Source organism: Nymphaea colorata, chromosome 9, assembly GCF_008831285.2.
Source record: "Nymphaea colorata isolate Beijing-Zhang1983 chromosome 9, ASM883128v2, whole genome shotgun sequence".
NCBI classification, from domain to species: Eukaryota; Viridiplantae; Streptophyta; class Magnoliopsida; order Nymphaeales; family Nymphaeaceae; genus Nymphaea; species Nymphaea colorata.
The window spans coordinates 2,713,536-2,732,708 of NC_045146.1; the positions used below are offsets into that span (position 1 = coordinate 2,713,536).

Consider the following 19,173-nt stretch of genomic DNA (forward strand, 5'->3'; position numbering starts at 1 on the left):
AGATGAAAATTGGAGGAAGACCATGCAAGAAGAATATGGTGCTCTTATTAGAAACAGTACTTGGAAACTAATTCCAAAGAAAGAAGCCAAACACATTGTAGGATGTAAATGAGTGTTCAAAATCAAGCGAAAGACAGATGGATCGTTGGAAAGGTACAAAGCTAGACTCGTCACCAAGGAGTATAGTAAAAAAGAAGGAATTCACTAGACTGAAACATTTAACCCTGTTGTGAAGCCTATTACAATTCGGACAATATTAGCTATTTCTATTAGTCACAAATGGAAAATACATCAGCTGGATATTTAAAATACATTTCTATATAGATCTATTTCAGAAGAAGTTTATATAGTTCAACCACCTAGATTTTAAAATCATTATTTCTCAAATCATGCATGCAAGCTTGAACGTACTTTATATGGTTTAAAACAGGCTCCTAGAGCATGGTTTGCCTGTCTTAGTCTATTCCTTCAAATCTTAATTTTAAAGGAGCTCAAACATATTCATCTCTTTTGATTTTAAGAAAAAGAGAAATATTTCTATTTGTTTTGGTATACGTGGATGATACGATCATAACAAAAAGCTCACCTGAATATATTCACAAAATTATTTGTCAATTCAAAAGTGAGTTTACCATTAAAGATATGAGTGCAACAAGAATTGACAATAAGCTAATATTGTCTCAAATGAAATATATATTTGAGTTTCTCAAAAGAACAAATATGTTTGGAGCTAAGAAAGTTTCAACTCTCATGGCATGCTCCCCTGCTTTATCTGCTCAATCTGAATAAAATTTTTATGATCCAACTCTTTATCGCAGCATTGTTGGCGTTCTTCAATACTCTACTATGACTCGCTCATACATCTCTTATGCTATCAATAAGGCTTGTCAATACATGCATCATCCTATTGATGCCCATTGGGATGCCGTAAAGAGAATCTTAAAATATTTGAAACACACTATTGATTATGGTCTTGTTATTAGACCTAGTTCAGTTCTTAATATTAATGCTCACGATGATGCAGATTGAGCAAGATGTCTTGATGATAGATGGTCTACAGGTGGATATGCAGTATTTATTGGATCCAATCTAGTTTCATTGAGTGCTGAAAAGCAGCAAATTGTCTCTCGTTCTAGTATTGAGGCTGAGTATCGATCTATTGTCAATACTACTGCTGAAATCATGTGGCTACAATTTTTATTAAAATAACTTTGTGTTGTTCAATCACAACCTCCCATATTATGGTGCGACAACATCGGCGCAACAGCTCATCTTAGGTATCATAGCCACAACAAACACAGAGAGATTGACCTTCATTTTGTCCGAAAAAAATTGGCTAAAGAAGATTTGAAAATTCAATACATCTCTTCCAAAGATCAAGTTGTTGATATTTTAACTAAGCTACTTAGTAAGCAGCACCATTATCAAATAATTAACAAGCTCAATCTCATTGCTGGAGCATTGAGCTTGTAAAAAACATGTCTCTTGAGAGACATAAAGTCATATCTGTTAAAAGATGAAAAGTTATGTCTCTTGGGAATTAGAGACCCCTTATGTATCTCCTTCATATAAAGAGCCTCTCTACCAAAGAAACACAAACAAGAAAGCCTATTGGAATCACTTTAAAAGTTCATGTCCCTTTAATTATTTATTCGTTTTGATTTCTAACATTACTTCCATGAAGCTAATTGGCTCTGAATCTTCAAGACCAGTTCATGCCCCAGGTTTGTTGATAGATTGCCCATTTGAAGTGGCAATCCAAGGTACTTGGTAGGAGCATGGCAAGGCACCAGTTGCCTGACTTTTAGTTTTGCAGCTTGCAAAAATACTGAACACACTTATCATGAATGAGAACAGGGGCTTCCACCACCCTGACACCCACTTGAAGGCGATGAATTTTGTTCCTAGATCTCTTACCTTTCACATATTTGTGAAAGAATTTGGTATTTGAGTCGCCTTCATTTAACCATTTGATGGGAGATTTTTGTCTTGAGTATGCCTCTTCCAAGGCCAAGAGGTAGCCCAATTCATGGTGGAGCTTCATTTCCTCGTCATATCTCTTCACTGAGTTGGTTTCATTTTCTTTTTGAATGAACCCAAGAGCTTGTCGGTACCAAGTAATGTGCTGCTGGAGCAGGGAGAACCTATGACGTTTTCAAGCTATTAACTCATCTCGAACAACTTCAAGTTTAGACTGAAGATGAATCATAGCACACCCATTCACCTCCTGTCCCAAGCACTGCTGACTATAAATCTGCATTCTTCGAAAAAATTCCAATAATTATAGAAACAGATCTACATCGCACAACAATAAAATCACCAGAGCAAACAAAAGGAGAGACAATTTGGCTCAGCACAGTAGAAAGCTCATGAAATTGCTTGGACCAGACCCTATAATCTGTATCTAAATGAACAGCCATTACATCAAAAACTCTTTCATTCTCTATGGAGCATAAAGTCAGCCGAACAAAAAAACGTATATGATGCCATGTCAAACACATTTACATCTTCAGAGTTCCACACCACTAGAATTAGGAAACTTGAGTGCAATTTTCATCAAGTCTACCTGAGAGAGCTTTGTGTCTATCAGAATGATCACAGAGGGCTTATGATCAGCCACCTGCTGTAGGAGATCTCGCTGGGCAGAGGACCGAGCTAGTCCTCTAATGTTCCATGAGAGAATCCGCATCCCACCCTAGTGGTGATGAGGGGTTCTAGCTACCAAGATCAGGGGTTCTAGCTTCCAAGGCATCACCTTCCAGCCCATTGTCATTCTCTTTTTCTAGCTCAAGCTCCTCCACTCCATACCTGCTGGTGTGCCTCCTGCAGACATCACCACGTCCTTCTCCTATTCAGCCATAAGAGTGTCTCACCCGATGAGAAGCCAAGAGTGGTTCAAAGTAATGGAGATTGTATCCGTGTTTAAGATTTGAAATACATAGTTTCTCCATTTTGACATAAGATACCTATTAGATCTAGCAAGTGCATTTGACCTCGATCTTTCCCATGGCCAAGATAAACATTGTTAAGGACTTTCTGACAAGAGACAATACTCTTTCTGGATTGAACTCATGACGTCCTTCATGTCTGGGCCAAATGACTTAAGTCTATGGTTTTTATTCATTGACGATTACGTGAAATTAACCATAATTCTTTCTGCATGCAAAGCCACTCGGACGTGCCACTGTTGGTACCAACTGCAATATTCTTAGCAATTAAAAGCTTTCCTTTCAGTTAAAGGTTTGCCGTTGCAAGAACTGTTCCTTTTTCTCTTTACAAGCATCGTATGGCCTACAGGCTACTTGTTTAAAGGGCCTACAGGCTACTTGTTTAAAGGAGCGTGGACGGAAAAAGATTTCGGGATCGAAAATAAATTGTCTAGGGAAAGTAATACAAAGCATGGGAAGATGTGACACAGCTTTGCCTGCAAAATTATCTGTCCATGATCAAAATGTTTTTTCTTTAATGCTGACTCATGGGAAATTGCCCCCATGTCATTTTTGTGGTAGAATTCAATAATCTTGATTGACATATCAAGAAGAGGCTGAAGCTCCTCCCTTTTCCTCTTGTCTAGAAGTCTAGGAATGCATTGGAACTTGGGTAGGCCAAGAAGTACACCCATCAATTAGAATGTGTCACATCCACTATTTGTAGTTCAAAACAATAACACTTACAGAAGTCAAACTAATGTCTTAATATTCACTTACCTACTAATTCGACCAAGTACACAACACCTCCAAGGTATCTGTTTGAGCAAGAATGACCTAAAAGATCTGTCACACTCACCTTTGTTATTTCTTTTTTAAATTTTTTAGCACACTGATAACATCTCTCCCCATTCCCTTTTGTTTTTATCAGGGGGTGTTTGAATGACAAATCTAAAATTTTTAGGACACTGATAACATCTCTCCCCATTCCCTTTTGTTTTGAGAGTCAAAACTTCGGTTTTGCCCCAAAACACCATTTTAAGAGTGTTTGGATGACATTAAAACTAGATTTGTTGAAACCTGGTTCTCACCCCATGTTTTTCACTTATCCAAACATCCAAACCAAGTTTACAAAACTGAGTTTTGAACCAAGTTTTCAAAAATTTAGTTTTCACAAAACCAGCTTTGGTGATAGTGTCATCCAAACACACCCTTAAAGTTTAAGGTTCTCTCGTCCACTTCCTTTTATTTTACATTCCTTCTTGTGTTGTTACCAATAGTTCGATGAACTCTCTCTCTCTCTCTCTCTCTCTCTCTCTCTCGGTTTGTTGCAGAGGCACCAGCAATTTACTACCAGGAAGCCAACAAAGCTCTCTTAATTTTATTCTAATAATATCATCGAGGACATGAGCGTCACATAAAATGGATTTCGGTAAAATTTCAATTTTCCACAGGCGGGCTAATCACCGAATCTCACACCTAGCAACACTTTTATGCATAGCCCTATGTGAGGACACAACACGTACAAAGGTGTTGGCAGGGCCAGATAAATTTTATAATACAACCCAGGATCCTCAATAGCACCAGAGCTCTTCATCCTCAAGACTTGCAGTTGGGCCACGGCTTCGATCTTAGGGAAGTATGAGAATTGAGTTCGTACTTGAAGCAGTGCCTTCGCTTTCTTGTGGGTACATGACTTTGGCTTTCTAACCAGACCTCCTGACGGCGGCCGGAGATCGGAGGCCATTACCGAATAGTGGTTTATGCCCGACTGCGATTCCAGGGTGAATTCCTTTAGTTGCCGGTAGAACTGGATGCATGAAACCAGTACTCTTTGACAAGCTCCCCGAAAAGCGACCCTTCTCTCTTCATCAGATTCAATGGCTCATCGAATTCCATGAGTTGGCCTGAGGAAACGCAGGAGAAGAGCTATCTCATGAAAAGGCGAACAACAGCAGTTGACCATGAAGATGCAGGGAAACAAGGGGAGCAAGAGGTTGAAGCAAATACGTGAAGAAGACATACCGTCACTGATGGCGAGCACCATCGTACAGTCCATCACTGTCGGTATCCTGTGAGCAACGGTGATGACAGTGCAATCAGCGAACTCGGTCCGTATTGTCTTTTGGAGGATCGAATCGGTTGCATTGTCGATCGAAGCAGTTGCTTCATCCAGCACCAGTATCTTGCTTCTCCTCAGCAGTGCTCTCCCCAAGCAAAACAGCTGCCTTTGACCCATGCTCCAATTGGATCCGTCTTCCACCACTGCAAAACGAAATGTTCTAAGAAGAGCTCTTTATTCTAACAACATCTTTAACCCGACCGCCATACCTAGTGCATCGAGCCCGTCCTTTTTCTCCTGAACAGTTTCTCTCAGCTGACACTTGCCAAGGACCTAACGAAAGGGGGGGAAAATTTTTAAGTCGTCTTCATAAAAGCAAGCATATCCCCACAAATATTTCCTAACATGAAGAGAAAATGAAGGAAAGGAAAAATAAAAGATCTATCTGAAAGGAGAAATAAGAGATCTCTCTGACAAATGCGCTACATGCTTTTTCATTTTCAGAAAAGATGGGCAACAAAGATATCACGAATTTGAGAGAGTATCCAGATGAATTGAAGACCAAGTACGTGTAAATAGGCAACAAAGAGGGAAAGGGGGAGAACTCAGCTACGTGTTGGTAAAAAGAGAGGTAGGATAGGAGCCAGTGACAACTCCATGAAGGTGATCAGCACGAATAGAAAGGCAAGATATGAAAAGAATCGTGAGAATACGCACCAAAGGGTACAATCTGATTAGGCAAAATAGAAATTTAAGCAATAAAATATAGCAAAAGCAAGTACACAACATGACATTATCTAGTTAGCCAACGGCAACAAGGTAAATCAAATTTTAAAGCACAAACAAGAATATACCTCCCAGATTTCATGATCAGAGTGTTGTTGCAAAGGATCCAAATTGTACCGAACAGTTCCATGGAAGAGGGTGGGTTCTTGGGGAATGATCCCTAGGCGAGACCTTAGATCATGCAAACCAATGGCAGAGATATCAAGCCCGTCTATGATGATTTTACCACCAGCAGGCTCAACCAAACGAAACAAAGCACTAATCAGAGTTGTCTTCCCACTCCCTGTTCGACCAACAATACCTATCTTCTGCCCTCCTTGAAACGTGCACGTAATTCCCCGAAGCACAAGTGGAGTATCTGGCCTATATCTGATCTGCAAAAGCAGAAAATTTCTAGCGATAAGTTTCCAAAAGCACCATCACATACTTGTGGTGCTTATCAAACACTTACGCCTATCCTTCATAGCTCTTGTACATCTTAGATCATTAAACATTTTTTGGTAAATATATTACCACTTAACTGTGTTCTTGCCATCAAAAACATATTATCCGATGGTTTGATGATTGCCTGACCATCCATATCCTACTTGCTAGCACAAACACAGATCATATGCTGTGTGTGTTTGTGAATTATGCCGTTACAGTGCAAAGCAACCATAAAAAGCTTCTGAGCTACAATTGTGCTCTTTCCAGATCCTGGGAAAACGTGGTACCACCCAGGCTGGGGAAAGTTAACAGACATATCATCATAAGCATCTGCTTAAAATTTCAAGAAATAATTAATGTGAGTGAAAATTTGAAAAGGTACCTTCAGGTCCTGAATCTCAACCTTGCCGACATCAGGCCAGTTCACAGCAGGTCGGCTTCCTTCTATCAGCTCGGGGGCCTCGCTGTTCACATACATGTACTGGTTTAACCGTTCAACAGAGATAATGTAATTTCCCAGTATACATTGATTTTGAATAGAGAAAACAAGAGATATATTCAAGGACAGACCATAAGACAAAGCCATCCCAATAAATCCTGCAATCAATCCCAACCATACCATCATCAGCAGTGTAGCATAACATGTGCAGTAGAAATGTAAGGAATGCATGTCATGCCCTCTGTTATTTCCAAAATCCAAAGACCAATTCTTGCCCTTTGTGCTCATTCTCTGAAATAAAAGGTCCCCATGAATACAATGAAACTGAAATATTAGCCTAGATGCAACTGAAATCATTGCCCTGAAATTTTCTCTCTCCTACATAGGCGCTTTATTTTTCTATTTAATTCATGAACAATCAAACGTTGGACCTATGTCACATAGACTCTCAAGAGGTTGCTCTCAAGAGGTTGCAGTACCCGTGTTGCACCAACATCGAGTTTAGGTGCTAGTGTGGGTTCTGTAGAACTCACTAAATTCAATCAGCAGCCCACATTAGGTGCAGCAAACTGACCTGCTACATCACAGTTGACAAACTCATTCATTAGCTTAGTCATACACGTGTGTGTGTGTGTGTGTGTGTGTATATATATATATATATATATATATATAGAGAGAGAGAGAGAGAGAGAGAAAATTAATAGTGGCCAATTCACCTATGCTTAATTATTAATGGACGATGGGATTTCACTCTCCTCTCCCTCTTTTTCATTGATTTCTCTTTCTTCCACCATCCTAATGACTAGGCATGGATTTATTAGACAGTATAGAAAAGTGGCAAATGATTTCCTGTTTAACTAACGTACTCACCAGGGCTAAAAGTTCCAGAGGGAAGTAAAACCATGGCTAGAGCTGAGGAAGACAGAACGACTGCACTAAGTGTTTCTAGCCGTTGGATCAGCCACTCACTTGCTGCAAAATTATGGAAAAAGGGACTAGCATTCTTGTCGATGAGTTCCATAGATTTTGCAAGGAATCGTTCCTCCTCTCTGAAAGCTCTGATGGTCATGGCTCCTGATATAGATTCTGACAAGTGATTTGCTACCACAGATTTTGTTGTCCCATTGATTCGCATCAGTTCCTTTGCAGTTGAAAAATAATATCTCTGCAAATAAAAGTTTACATCAGAAACATAGGAGTGAAAAATTCTATTCCAGTATTCACATTAGAAGCCAAAATTGGCTCAACTTCATAATAAAAATAAGAAAAGAAATCCATCGAAACTGATACCTGCAACCGTAGGCTGATGTATATCATTGGTACTGCAACAAATAAGACTGGCCAAGTGACAACAGACAACACCCCAAGATTACTATACGCATTAATGGTTGCAGAACATGCAAAAGCTAGGCTGAACGGGACATCAAGGTCAACAATGCTTAAATCAGAGGAGATCTGCACACAAATGTTCAAAAGAATAAATGAATAAACAATCCTTTCATAAATCATAAGCATGGCAAAATATTGAAAACATCTTTTGACGAACTAATAGAACAAAAACTCATATGTTTAATAATGGGAGCCTCAAGGAAACACTATCCTTTCCCACCAAAACACATAAGAAAGATTCACATAACCCATCATCATCTTTAGAAATACCAAGCTTCTAAGGCAACAAATCGATCTTTCACTCGACAAGTGAAAAATTTGTATTTTCTCTAAAGCCTCAGCATGCATACATATGGCACCACTAATCCCTTGCATTGGGCAAGGAATTTATCTGCACAACTGTTTCTGAGGATACCCCTTCAAAAGAATGATGAACAAAACGGCATTTGTATCTCCACATTCCCACGTATACTAACTAATGCATGTTAAACAAGGCGGACAAACAAACGTTGTTGAGCTCCCAAATTCTCTTATTAGGATAATGGCACTTATATTCCAGTTAATTCAGAGGACCATCTACATATGTACGAAGAAGATAAAAAGATAGTCCAAGCACTTTAGTTAGCATCTGTACCTTGTAAAGCACATTACATTATGATGTTATAGCAGACACACCAAAGGTAACAAAAAACAAACCATGAAACTAGCCTTTGTCCTTTTTCCTGTGAAAATTGGTTGCTTATTTTTATGCATATGCTTCTTTTACTTTTACATTCGTAATGAACTATGCTCTAGTATTTCAACTTGGTTTTCTAATTAGATGCTTTTCTATATGAATTCCTTAAGACTTTGTACTTGGGGCTCTCAAACACATGACATGCACACAGACATGCCTCCACATATTCTTCCAACTGCTAGATCTTGCCAAGCATATTTCCAGTACACCAATTCCAATACCTATGTCTGTGTGATATATCCATCAGAGTACAGTGGTTTTCAATAAAAGCAGTATGAGTTCACTGACAAGTGGTGCATGCACACTAGTGTCATAATATGCAGGAAATTCCAGTTCCAGCATGCATAATGGTAGACTATCTTGCTTACTTACCCTGCTCAAAATCCTTCCAAGAGGTGTTGAATCATAGAAGGACATTGGCGCACGAAAGAGAGACTTCAATAACTGCGCAAACAATGATTTTGAAGTCTGCAAGCCCAATACGACCACAAAGAGAGATCTACAAAATAGAAACGCAGATCCTCCAAACCCAATTATTGAGTAGACTGTGATTAGGCGCAACATGCTGATGTGAGGATTCTGAACATTGGCAGCCATCCATGAATTTTGTAGGATTTGAGTGCTGACAAAAGATGCATGGGAAAAAATAACAAAGCCAAAGTACAGGAAACCCTTGTTCTGACTCAAGTACTGAATGTAAGGCTTAAAACCCGTATCTCCTCTTTCCTTTTCCTCCTGCTTAATTAGTTGATTAGCTGTTGCAACTTTTCCCATTAGATTCTCATCATCAGATGGCTTGGTCACAGTAGTTGATGACAATCTATTCTTCCCAGTCTGAGATGACACGACATTGGCAAGCTTCTCTGAACTCATTGTGTCTTGGTGTGCATTGACAAGTTCTTGAAATTCTGAACTAGAATCTAGCAGCTTGTGATAAGGAGCAGAATGTATTATTTCTCCTTCTGACATTAACTGAAACAAAAAATAGCTAAGATCAGGGACAAAAAAAAGGCTTAGATGCAACAGACTCTCTGAGAACGAGGAATGTAAACTGGACAGATTCAAGGCAGCTACATAATTTGGAGGACTTCTGAGAATCAGATCTGGTTCAGAAAAAAACAACAGGGCTCTCATACTCGAACCCATTTGCAACCCCTACTAAGGAATAATTTGTATACACATACTGCAAAATATTTTAGAGGGATATGCATGTTTCCCTTGAGAAACCATAAGACAAGGAGCTGTTGGTCCTTGTGGGTCTGCAGCCACTCGTAATTGACTGAAATCATATTGAACTGAAACTGCATCAAGAAATGCATATTCAATAGTAACACAAGGAGAAACATTCGGCCATAGAATTTTTACATTTGATTTTAGTAAATTTTTGAGTTTATTAGAACTGCTCTATTGTGCCACCTTCACTGCTCTGAATTCTCAAGTAAACACTGAGGGCAGTCAAACATTTGAACATAATACACAATAGTATTTAGAGACGCAGTAAAGAATGCAAAGCAATAATAATCCATACACATAAAAGGAACATAGCAAAGTAAATGATGTCAAGTAAAGAAAAAATCTCACAGATTAAGTAATGAAATAAAGAGTAGGATCATGCTTACCAGTACAATATCAAAGGCTGGAAGAAAATCAACCTGGTGAGTCACTAAGAAGACAGTCTTCTGTGACAGAGCATCCATTATGCAATCCTGCCAAATACAAAGTTAACTTGTGTCAAAGAAAACAAAAGCATAAATTTTCAATTTAATAAGAATACTTACGTTGAACAAACTACTAGCAGTATGTGCATCAACAGCACTAAATGGATCGTCTAACAAATATATATCTGCATCCTGATACACTGCACGCACCAGTTGGATACGCTGTTTTTGACCACCACTGAGGTTAACACCTCTTTCTCCTATCTCAGTGAGATCTCTGAATGGCATCATCTCAAGATCTTTTGCCAATGAGCACTTTTCAATTACATTTTGGTACTTCTGGATATTCATGGGAGAACCAAACAGAATGTTGTCTCTTATTGTTCCACTCTGAATCCAAGCAGTTTGAGAGACATATGCAATTGTCCCAAAAACTTGCAACTGCAAACAAGAGTACAAGACAGTGTCAAATTAAATATACGGGAATAAATGTGTCATAGTTCGAAATTTATACTCAATAATTCACTCCTAATAACCATATGTTTAACATTCCAAACGCTACATCCGATTTGACCTTGACATGATCAGCACGTGAATGACATCTGTTGTTTGTGTCTTGATTTGCAAGGGAAATTCAAACCTGTCTTACAAGTTATGGTTCATGCCATAACTTTAAAGGGAATTGGGATTCAAATGTCCAGTTGAGTAGGTTAATGAATCACTAGAGAGATGACTCAGATGCCATTGATAGGTAAATCAGTTAAGCCATTTATATACTTGAGAAAATCCCAGTAACTGAAGTGCCCAAACACTGAAAAGGGAACAGAAATTTGACATGCATTAGATGAAGCAATGGGTTAGGACATGCATGGTGGCTTATTAATGAAAAGGATGTTCATCAATTAGAGTACCGCGTAATCGATTCAAACTAAATCTGATACCAAAATTAGTTTGACCAAAATATCATGAAATAAAATTATCTCTATCGTACACACGTAAAGGACAATAATAAGCACTTACAGTGCCTTCTCTGATAGGAACCTCCCCAAGAATTGCAGAAAGAAGGGTTGACTTTCCGGACCCAACTTCTCCACAAATTGCAATCTTCTGACCTAGCCTGGCCATGACCGTTATATTTCTTAGAGTAGGTTTAGGTGCATCTCCTTCCCATGCTAAGTTAGCAGACTTTATATATACTGAATATTCATTCTCTCTCTCACTGATATCCCTCTTGATATGTCCATTCACCAACTCAGGAGCCTCCAGAAAGTTCACTATTCTTGCAAATGCAACCCTGGCTTGAATAACCACTCCAAGAACATCAGGTATTGATCTAACGGGATCTTGAACAAGTCGGAGGGTTGCCACAAAGGTAAAGACATTGCTGGCCTGAAGAGGAACTCCTAGAAAATAGCACGTAGCAAAGGTAGCAGTTGAAACCAGCACAGGCGATGTCCAGAAAAGGAAACTGTTGTAAGCCTTTCTTAGCTGAAAAGCTGATAACCATTTGTATTCTACTTTGCGCAATTCCTCTATGACTGACTTGAAGTGCAGTTCCCATGCGTACAGTTTCAGCACTTTCATGTTCACCAGAGCTTCTGAAACTGCCTTCAGCCTTTCATCTTGTGCCTGCATAAGCTTGGTCTGGAATTTGTGCTGAAGCTTTGCAAGGGGCGCATTACATAGGACAGTCAGTACAATGACAATCAACGCTGAAGCAGTAGCAGCACCCACTGCACTGTAGAGAATTGCCAGTGCAAGACAAAGCTGGAGGCTCGTTGTCCAAGTCTGATGGAACCAGAAAGGGAACTCACCAATGCGGTAAGCATCTACATTCAAATAGTTCATTATCTCACCAGCAGAATGCCTCATCTTAGCCTCGTTAGAGAGCCTTAGTTGCTTTTGGTATACAGCAGCTGACAGAAGTGATCTTAATTGAAGACCAATCCTTCTTGTCCTAAAGTACCACTGCCTCTGGGATAGAGACTCAAGTGCTTTTGCAAAAAACAAAGATATGGCAAGAATATAACCCTCATATTTGAATGATTCGTTGCCTTCTGCAACCCTGATAAACGCATTAAGAAGCATAGGGCCTGATGAAGCAGTGACAATTTTAAGAAACGCAAAAAATCCAGACACCATTATTTCCCTGCGGTGACAGAAAGCCAACGTCCAGAAGAAAGAGGGTGATCTAGATTTATTATTTGCCTTTTCTTTGTTCATTCTCTCAGTAAATAGTGCATAACAGCCTTGTGCCTGGTCCTCCATGCCTAGCTTAGGTATGTCTTTCTCTTCCAAGGGAGCTTCCCAACCCTTTTTCATTATGGAATTCATCCACCAAAATGAAAATCGACTCAAAAGTGAAGCCCTGGAAAATGGAGTCACGTGCTCGTTAAGATTGAGCTCATTTTTGCCGTTCAATGGAGTGTATAGATCACCACCATCAATTGGACCGTATTCAATTTTTCTGGAATATCTTATGCAGAGTACAAGCGACAGAGAGCCAGGCAATAACAGGAGATCAAGGACAATTTTAGTTGTCAACTCTTTATAGGTTGCAGCAGCTAAAATGGCTGTAGAAGTCAAGAATAGGGCAAAAAAGGATGAAATAAAGGCCCAGAGCCTCAAAAAATTCCTTTCAAGTTGCTCTGTTCTAAGACTGACTGTCAAGCCTAACAATGTCCATGTTAAACCTTGAAACAGTGGCACTAACCACAGGTGTAAAGGTATTACAGCTTGACCGATTCTCCATCTCTCCTGGAGAATCCAAAATCCCAACACAGTGTAACCCAGCCCCAAAATACCATTATATACAGCAGAAAATCTTTGTAGACGCGAAAGTTGCTGCCAGTGTAGGTTTCTCCTTGCTGCTCTCGATCCTTTACGGGTGAGACTGAAGAAGAACATAAACAGAAGCAAGATATTCATACACAGGGAAATCCCATTCCTTATACAGAGAGGAGAGTGCGTCGCACCCAAAAACGTAGAACAAGCTGACGTGTCAGTTTTTCCGCAATCTGAAGCATTACGCGAGGACTGAGATTCCCCACAGAAAGCAACCCAGCCACCTAATAAAATTTCAGAGTGTTAGTCAAACACAAAAAAGAACTTGGATCTAGAACTCTTGCAATGATGATTTTGCACAAGACGGTCTCAGAGACTCCCAACTAACCTGTGAGGGCCTCCATACTTCTCACTTTATTTAGTTGTCTTCTTGTTATGCATTCGTCAGTTGGAGATCTTCAATCTGCGATGACCTCTATAAGCTAGGCTTATTTCGTTATCTTGTTACTCTGCATTCATCAATACAGAACGGTTACGACTTAATTGACATCCCATGCACTGTAAAATCCTAAAAGAGAAAAAGGAGGAAATGCCCATGGATGGTGCATCACGAAGATGCGTGACAATTATGAACCTCCAAATTAGCAGCGAGACAACCATCGTGTACCGCAGGCAGGAAAATGCAATTACCAGTAACAGAAGAACATTCGATTGCTTGCCATTTATAATTGAATGACGAGAAGCCCACAAGAAAATCATAAACCAAAGAAAAAGAAACTCTGATAAGCATATAAACAACGAAAACATTCACGTCGAAGAACAACGAAGAGAACGTCAACGTCTCCTTTTCAAGCCGGTAAGGAGTTTGACACAGCTGGTTGGAGCAGCTGCATCCACCGGTTCGATCTCTACGGGCCCCAACTTGCATAAGCCGAACGTCGTTCAACTCAAGTGCAGTTTGGTCAGCTCAAACCCAAAATATAGAGAATAGCCTCGCCATTTCAATTAAAAGGAATAATTTAGAGGTCCGACTATATACTGGGAAAAGTGACATATTTGGAATTTTAATTTATTCAAGTGTACCTGTCATATATATATATATATATATCCAGTCAAAAACTGTGGACCTTGCTGTCTTCCCGAAAGGCAAAGACAGCATGGAGACACAACGCTGAGAAAGCCAAGAAAATCAAGATCCGGGTATTGAAAAGAGCACGCATGGATAAATGAATTCTATAAAATATGACAGAATAGAACAGCACTGAGATTTCGGGTTTTATCAATGCTTCAGCTCCTCGAAACGTTTAACCATGACACGCGGACAGAAGAACAATGACAGGACGTTGTAAACAGTATAAAGGAAGGAGAAGAAACAAAACAAGAAAGAACCGTAATATTTTCATGAGAGATTGACACCTCCACCGGACTAACAGCAAGCAAATGCCTCCTTAGCCGTCAAAACTGCACGTCTAGAAGAACGGCGATTAATCAAGTGAAATTAGAAAAACAAAGTGGCAATTAAGTACTCAAATAATTAGCAAGGAAGATAGCCTAACCGGAACAAGGAATCCCGACGAAAAGGAAAAAAAAAAAAAAACCAAAAACTGCAAAAACCTGACGCACGATTGTGCACCTCACAATCTTCAAGAACTCCAAACACGGGCAAAAACACAGAAAAACCGATCAACAACCTCCAAAGAAAAGGTCGATCGCGCTGAAACCAGCGGCACGAAGCAAAAACTTCTCGTTAACGACTAATAGAGTTCAAAACCAGCTCTCGCGGCTCTCATCTTCCATCACGGACCACGACTCCTCTCCTCCAATTTCACAAATGCACAAAAACGGAAACACGTAAAGAAACCGCCTCTTCACGAGCTTGCTCACCTCTCCCGCGGAAAAGCACGCGATCGCCGTCCTAGCTTCCGGATGAACGTAAACAAAGATCCCTAACTCCACGCAAACTCGGAAGGTGATCTAACAAAACCAAGGAACACACTGCGGCGTACTTTCGGGCGCCAGGCGGAGGCTTCTCCTCCTCTCTCTCCCAGGCGGCCACCGGCAGAGTCGCAAAATAAATAGACGTCAGAGGCAGCTAGGAAGACAACGCAGTGCGGACTCTGTCTCTTCGGGTCCACTGCAACCATTTCGTCATCCCTCACGTAGAGGAAAACGACGAACCACACGTCGCCGCGCGTCTCTCTTTCCCTCTCAAAATCGAAGTCCCTGGATCCCCTCTGTCTCTTCGTGGGCCACAAGGAAGCCATGTGGAACCAGCTCCAGTTATATATATATATATATATATATATAATGTCAACCATGTTTCGAAATTTCTGATATAATTCTAATAATGTCTCATTTTTTTTATATTTTCAGTATAACTCAGTATAATTTCAAACAGCTCATTTTGTGGGCCATTTTCCAGCAAGTTGTTCTTTTTTTTTTGTCATGAAGCTTATCATCTTAGAATAATATGAGATTCTGTGTGCTTATTATCTTTTTAAGTTAAAAAAAATTTCTTAACAAATATTAAACGTTATTGCAACTAGTTTGGTTGAATTTTCAGTATCAACTGAACGTTCGGCCACAACAGTAGGTTGAGCTTATCATGCTGGAATTTATGAAATTTTGTACCTTCATATTTATCTTTTCAAATAAAAAAGTAGTATGTAAAAAATGAACATTATTATAACAAATGTACTGTGTTGGCTACGTTATCCTTCACACTTCACAGAATATGAAACATTAATTTCACGAAGGTGCATAACGCTACGCTTTTCATGTGCTGGCCTTTTTTCATAGAATATATATATATATATATATATATATATATATATATAAAAGTTTATGCAAGAAGCAAATATTGTCTCCTTTTTTCTTTCAGGCAATATCTTTCCTTTTTTTATTCTTTTTTTAATGATTTTTTTGCTAAATTCAAAGCATACACACACACATTGTGTTAGCCAAAAAAAAGGTTTGACATAATTGTTCTGACCAACAATGCTAGCATAGTGTTAGCCTATGTAATCATAAACCTTATGAGATCGTTTGATAATGGAACCCTTTGTGAGTGTTTCATAAATCTATCATAAGTAAATTCATGTAACACAAATTCTAGTATCATAAAAACAACCATCCCCAACACACACCCTACACGCAAACAAGCATAGAGTTGCACATTCTTTCTTTTAAAACTCTATAATGTAAGACTGCTACAAAGGTTAAAAATGACAGAATATTTGTATTGGTTAAATGAAAGACTCATGTAAAGGTGAAATGTAAAAATCCTATAAAATTACAAAACTATCCTTCAAGTAAAACGTGGGACCGTATAGGAAGGGTTAGAAGGTGAAAATGTTGATAGTGGTTAAATGAAAGACTCATCCTATGAAAGACTCATCGTTTATAAGGATAAATGTGAAACCCAAAAAATTCATTGTAAAATACCAAAGTACCCTTTTAATAAAATGGGAAACCTCCTCCCTACAAGGTCTTGGAACATTTTTTACATGTTTGGTGAATCAAACTCAAAATTGAGGACATGTTTATGGAACATTAAAACTAAGTGTCTACGAATCTACCTCCATCTTTTAAGACAAATTCATGAAACAATCAGGAAGTATTCTACCAAAAAACCCTTACATGTCTAGCCATATCATGCAAACGGTACAACTTATCCAATATTTTACACCGGTTTATAAAACAATGTGAAGCATCAATACGGAAAATGACAAAAGGAAATGCTTGTTTTGGAATACGTCCATGAGGACTGGAGAGTTATGAAAAAAAATCTTTTAAATGTTATAATTAAATGGTGGCGGGACGACTAACACTATGACATCACTCGTGACCGAACCAGACCGGAGGTTCGCCGTCCAATGAGGAGGACAAGAATCAAGTTAATATACATTTAAAAAGGGGTCTGATTAACTCCAAAGAATCCTCAACTGAAAGCCGTCCAAGGGGTCGAGCAAACGAGCCCAGCTGCTGGCTCGGCTCGTGTTGATCTGTCTTGGAGAGTGGTCAATATGGATCTGGATCAGATCCATGCTCTTGGAGACGAGGATGGTCTTTGGTTTGGCTTCCCTTTCAGGTACATTTATTCAGGGGAAGTGACTGTACACCGTTATGATTTTAAAAACTAAGAACGTGGGAATTTGTAAAATAGTTTATTCTAGTCGGCAGGTGCATGCGTTTTCTTCATGCATCTGCCATTGTTTAGTATTTCTCTGACAGCCGATTCTCATTATTTGCTTACATTAAATATATTTTTTACGAAGTAGACTTTGTCACACCATATTAAGATTACCACAAAACCGAAGGCGGAGTTAGGATTTTTATTAGGGCGGGCCAAATGATTCAACGAAATATATTATATTATATATATAATATAATATTATATATATATAATATTATATTATATACTCACACGGTTTAGATAATATTTACAAATCACATTATAGTAAAGTGAACATATGTCGTATATAATTGCTTAAGTTATGAACGTGAAGCGCGATCTGTCCTTAGCAGATAAGGTGCTCTATTTCTATTATAGTGATGTAAGTGTGAACATTGAACACAAAATGGACTTACAAATATCGCAACTCAAAATATAACAAACAAATACATCTATAAACTCAAAAACCAAAAAAATAAATGTTATTTACCTAGAACAAGCAGTTTTATATTCTTTCCATGTAACACAATCAGTTTTTGCCTCTTTTTTTATTGAAAATAGTTACATATCATCATTAAACACGAAAACCCTGAAATTTAAAATAGATAATAAGATTTAAATATATCGAAGTAATCGAACTCGAAACATATCAAAAAACTAAAAAGGGACCAGAGTCCTATATGTTCAGCAGATCAGGTCTAGAGGATGCAAGATTGCATTCTACAGACATTTTCTTCATTACCAGCAGACTATCAACTATGTTCCTTGTCTTAGATCATATGAATTAAAGCTTTAGAAGTGCGTCAAAATAAGGTTGAAGTGGCAATTAGGTTTATTAACTATAACATGTACCTTTTTTACAAAATCAAAGCGGGGTTAAGGCCCCTTCCAGCCCTCCTTTATTCAGCCTCGGGATAACACCCTTAAACAACTTAATTAGTTTTATGACATGGTAAAAATAACTTTTGCTTAAAAAAGTATGGGAGGCAGGTAATTAAGGTTCTTCATGAAAATCAGGTGTTCTTAAAGTTTTAATGTTATCTAAATGCACAGTTTTAATGTTATCTCTAAATGCACATGAAATGACTGTTTGAAGGCAAAACTAGGTTTTGCTTCCAAAACCTGGTTTTAACTATGGTCAGAAGTCATTCAAGTACTATAAGAATTAAGAACCCATCTGTCTTGGTATGATGATGCATACAGTTTTATGAAACAAGTCAACTTGACAAGACAATAACCATCAAAATTTATTCCTTTTAATCTTAACAATTACTCTAAAAGCTTGAGCAATATAACAGAAGGGGTCCCTTCGGGAAACAAGAAGGGGTTTGGAAACAAGAAGGGGTCTGAAAACAAATTGGAACGCAAAACCGTGGAGAGGACCCAACATGAATATCTTAATTGTATATACCCAAATAAAACTAAAAATGAACGGAGAAATAGATAAAAACAAGCAAAACAATGTTATCCGCAACAATGACAACAAGCGAGTAGGCAACAAGGCATTACCCAGTTTTGCTTACTCACTGTGTTGTGGGCTAGGGAGGGAGGGAGCGAACGAGAGAGACGGCGGGGCCGGTGACCGCCTGATGTGGGCTAAGGCAGGGCAGGAGCCAGCAAGAGAGAGTGCACAAGAGAGAGGGTGGGGTCGGCAATGGCCTGTGTGGACCAGAGAGAAGAGACAGGGCACGGGAGAGAGGGCAGGGCAGGGGCCGGCTCTCCCTATGGGTCAGAGAGGAAGGGAGCGAGGAAGAGAGACTCAGAAAGGACGCGAGAGAGAGGGCAGCTGGGT

General features: G+C 39.0%; 1 protein-coding gene across 1 annotated transcript; it reads right to left on the reverse strand.

Moving 5' to 3' along the window:
• Positions 1–4,286: 4,286 nt before the first annotated feature.
• LOC116260721 (ABC transporter C family member 10-like) lies at positions 4,287–15,283 on the reverse strand. Its single transcript, XM_031639160.2, has 13 exons — positions 15,092–15,283; positions 13,596–13,716; positions 11,444–13,491; positions 10,544–10,864; positions 10,385–10,471; positions 9,138–9,737; positions 7,931–8,095; positions 7,511–7,805; positions 6,584–6,798; positions 5,844–6,149; positions 5,259–5,322; positions 4,953–5,192; positions 4,287–4,834 (listed from the first exon to the last, which is right to left on the reverse strand). Exons 2-13 carry the CDS (start codon positions 13,609–13,611, stop codon positions 4,722–4,724), a joined length of 4,470 nt encoding a protein of 1,489 aa, XP_031495020.1. The 5' UTR covers positions 13,612–13,716; positions 15,092–15,283; the 3' UTR covers positions 4,287–4,721.
• Between the last annotated feature and the right edge of the window lie 3,890 nt (positions 15,284–19,173).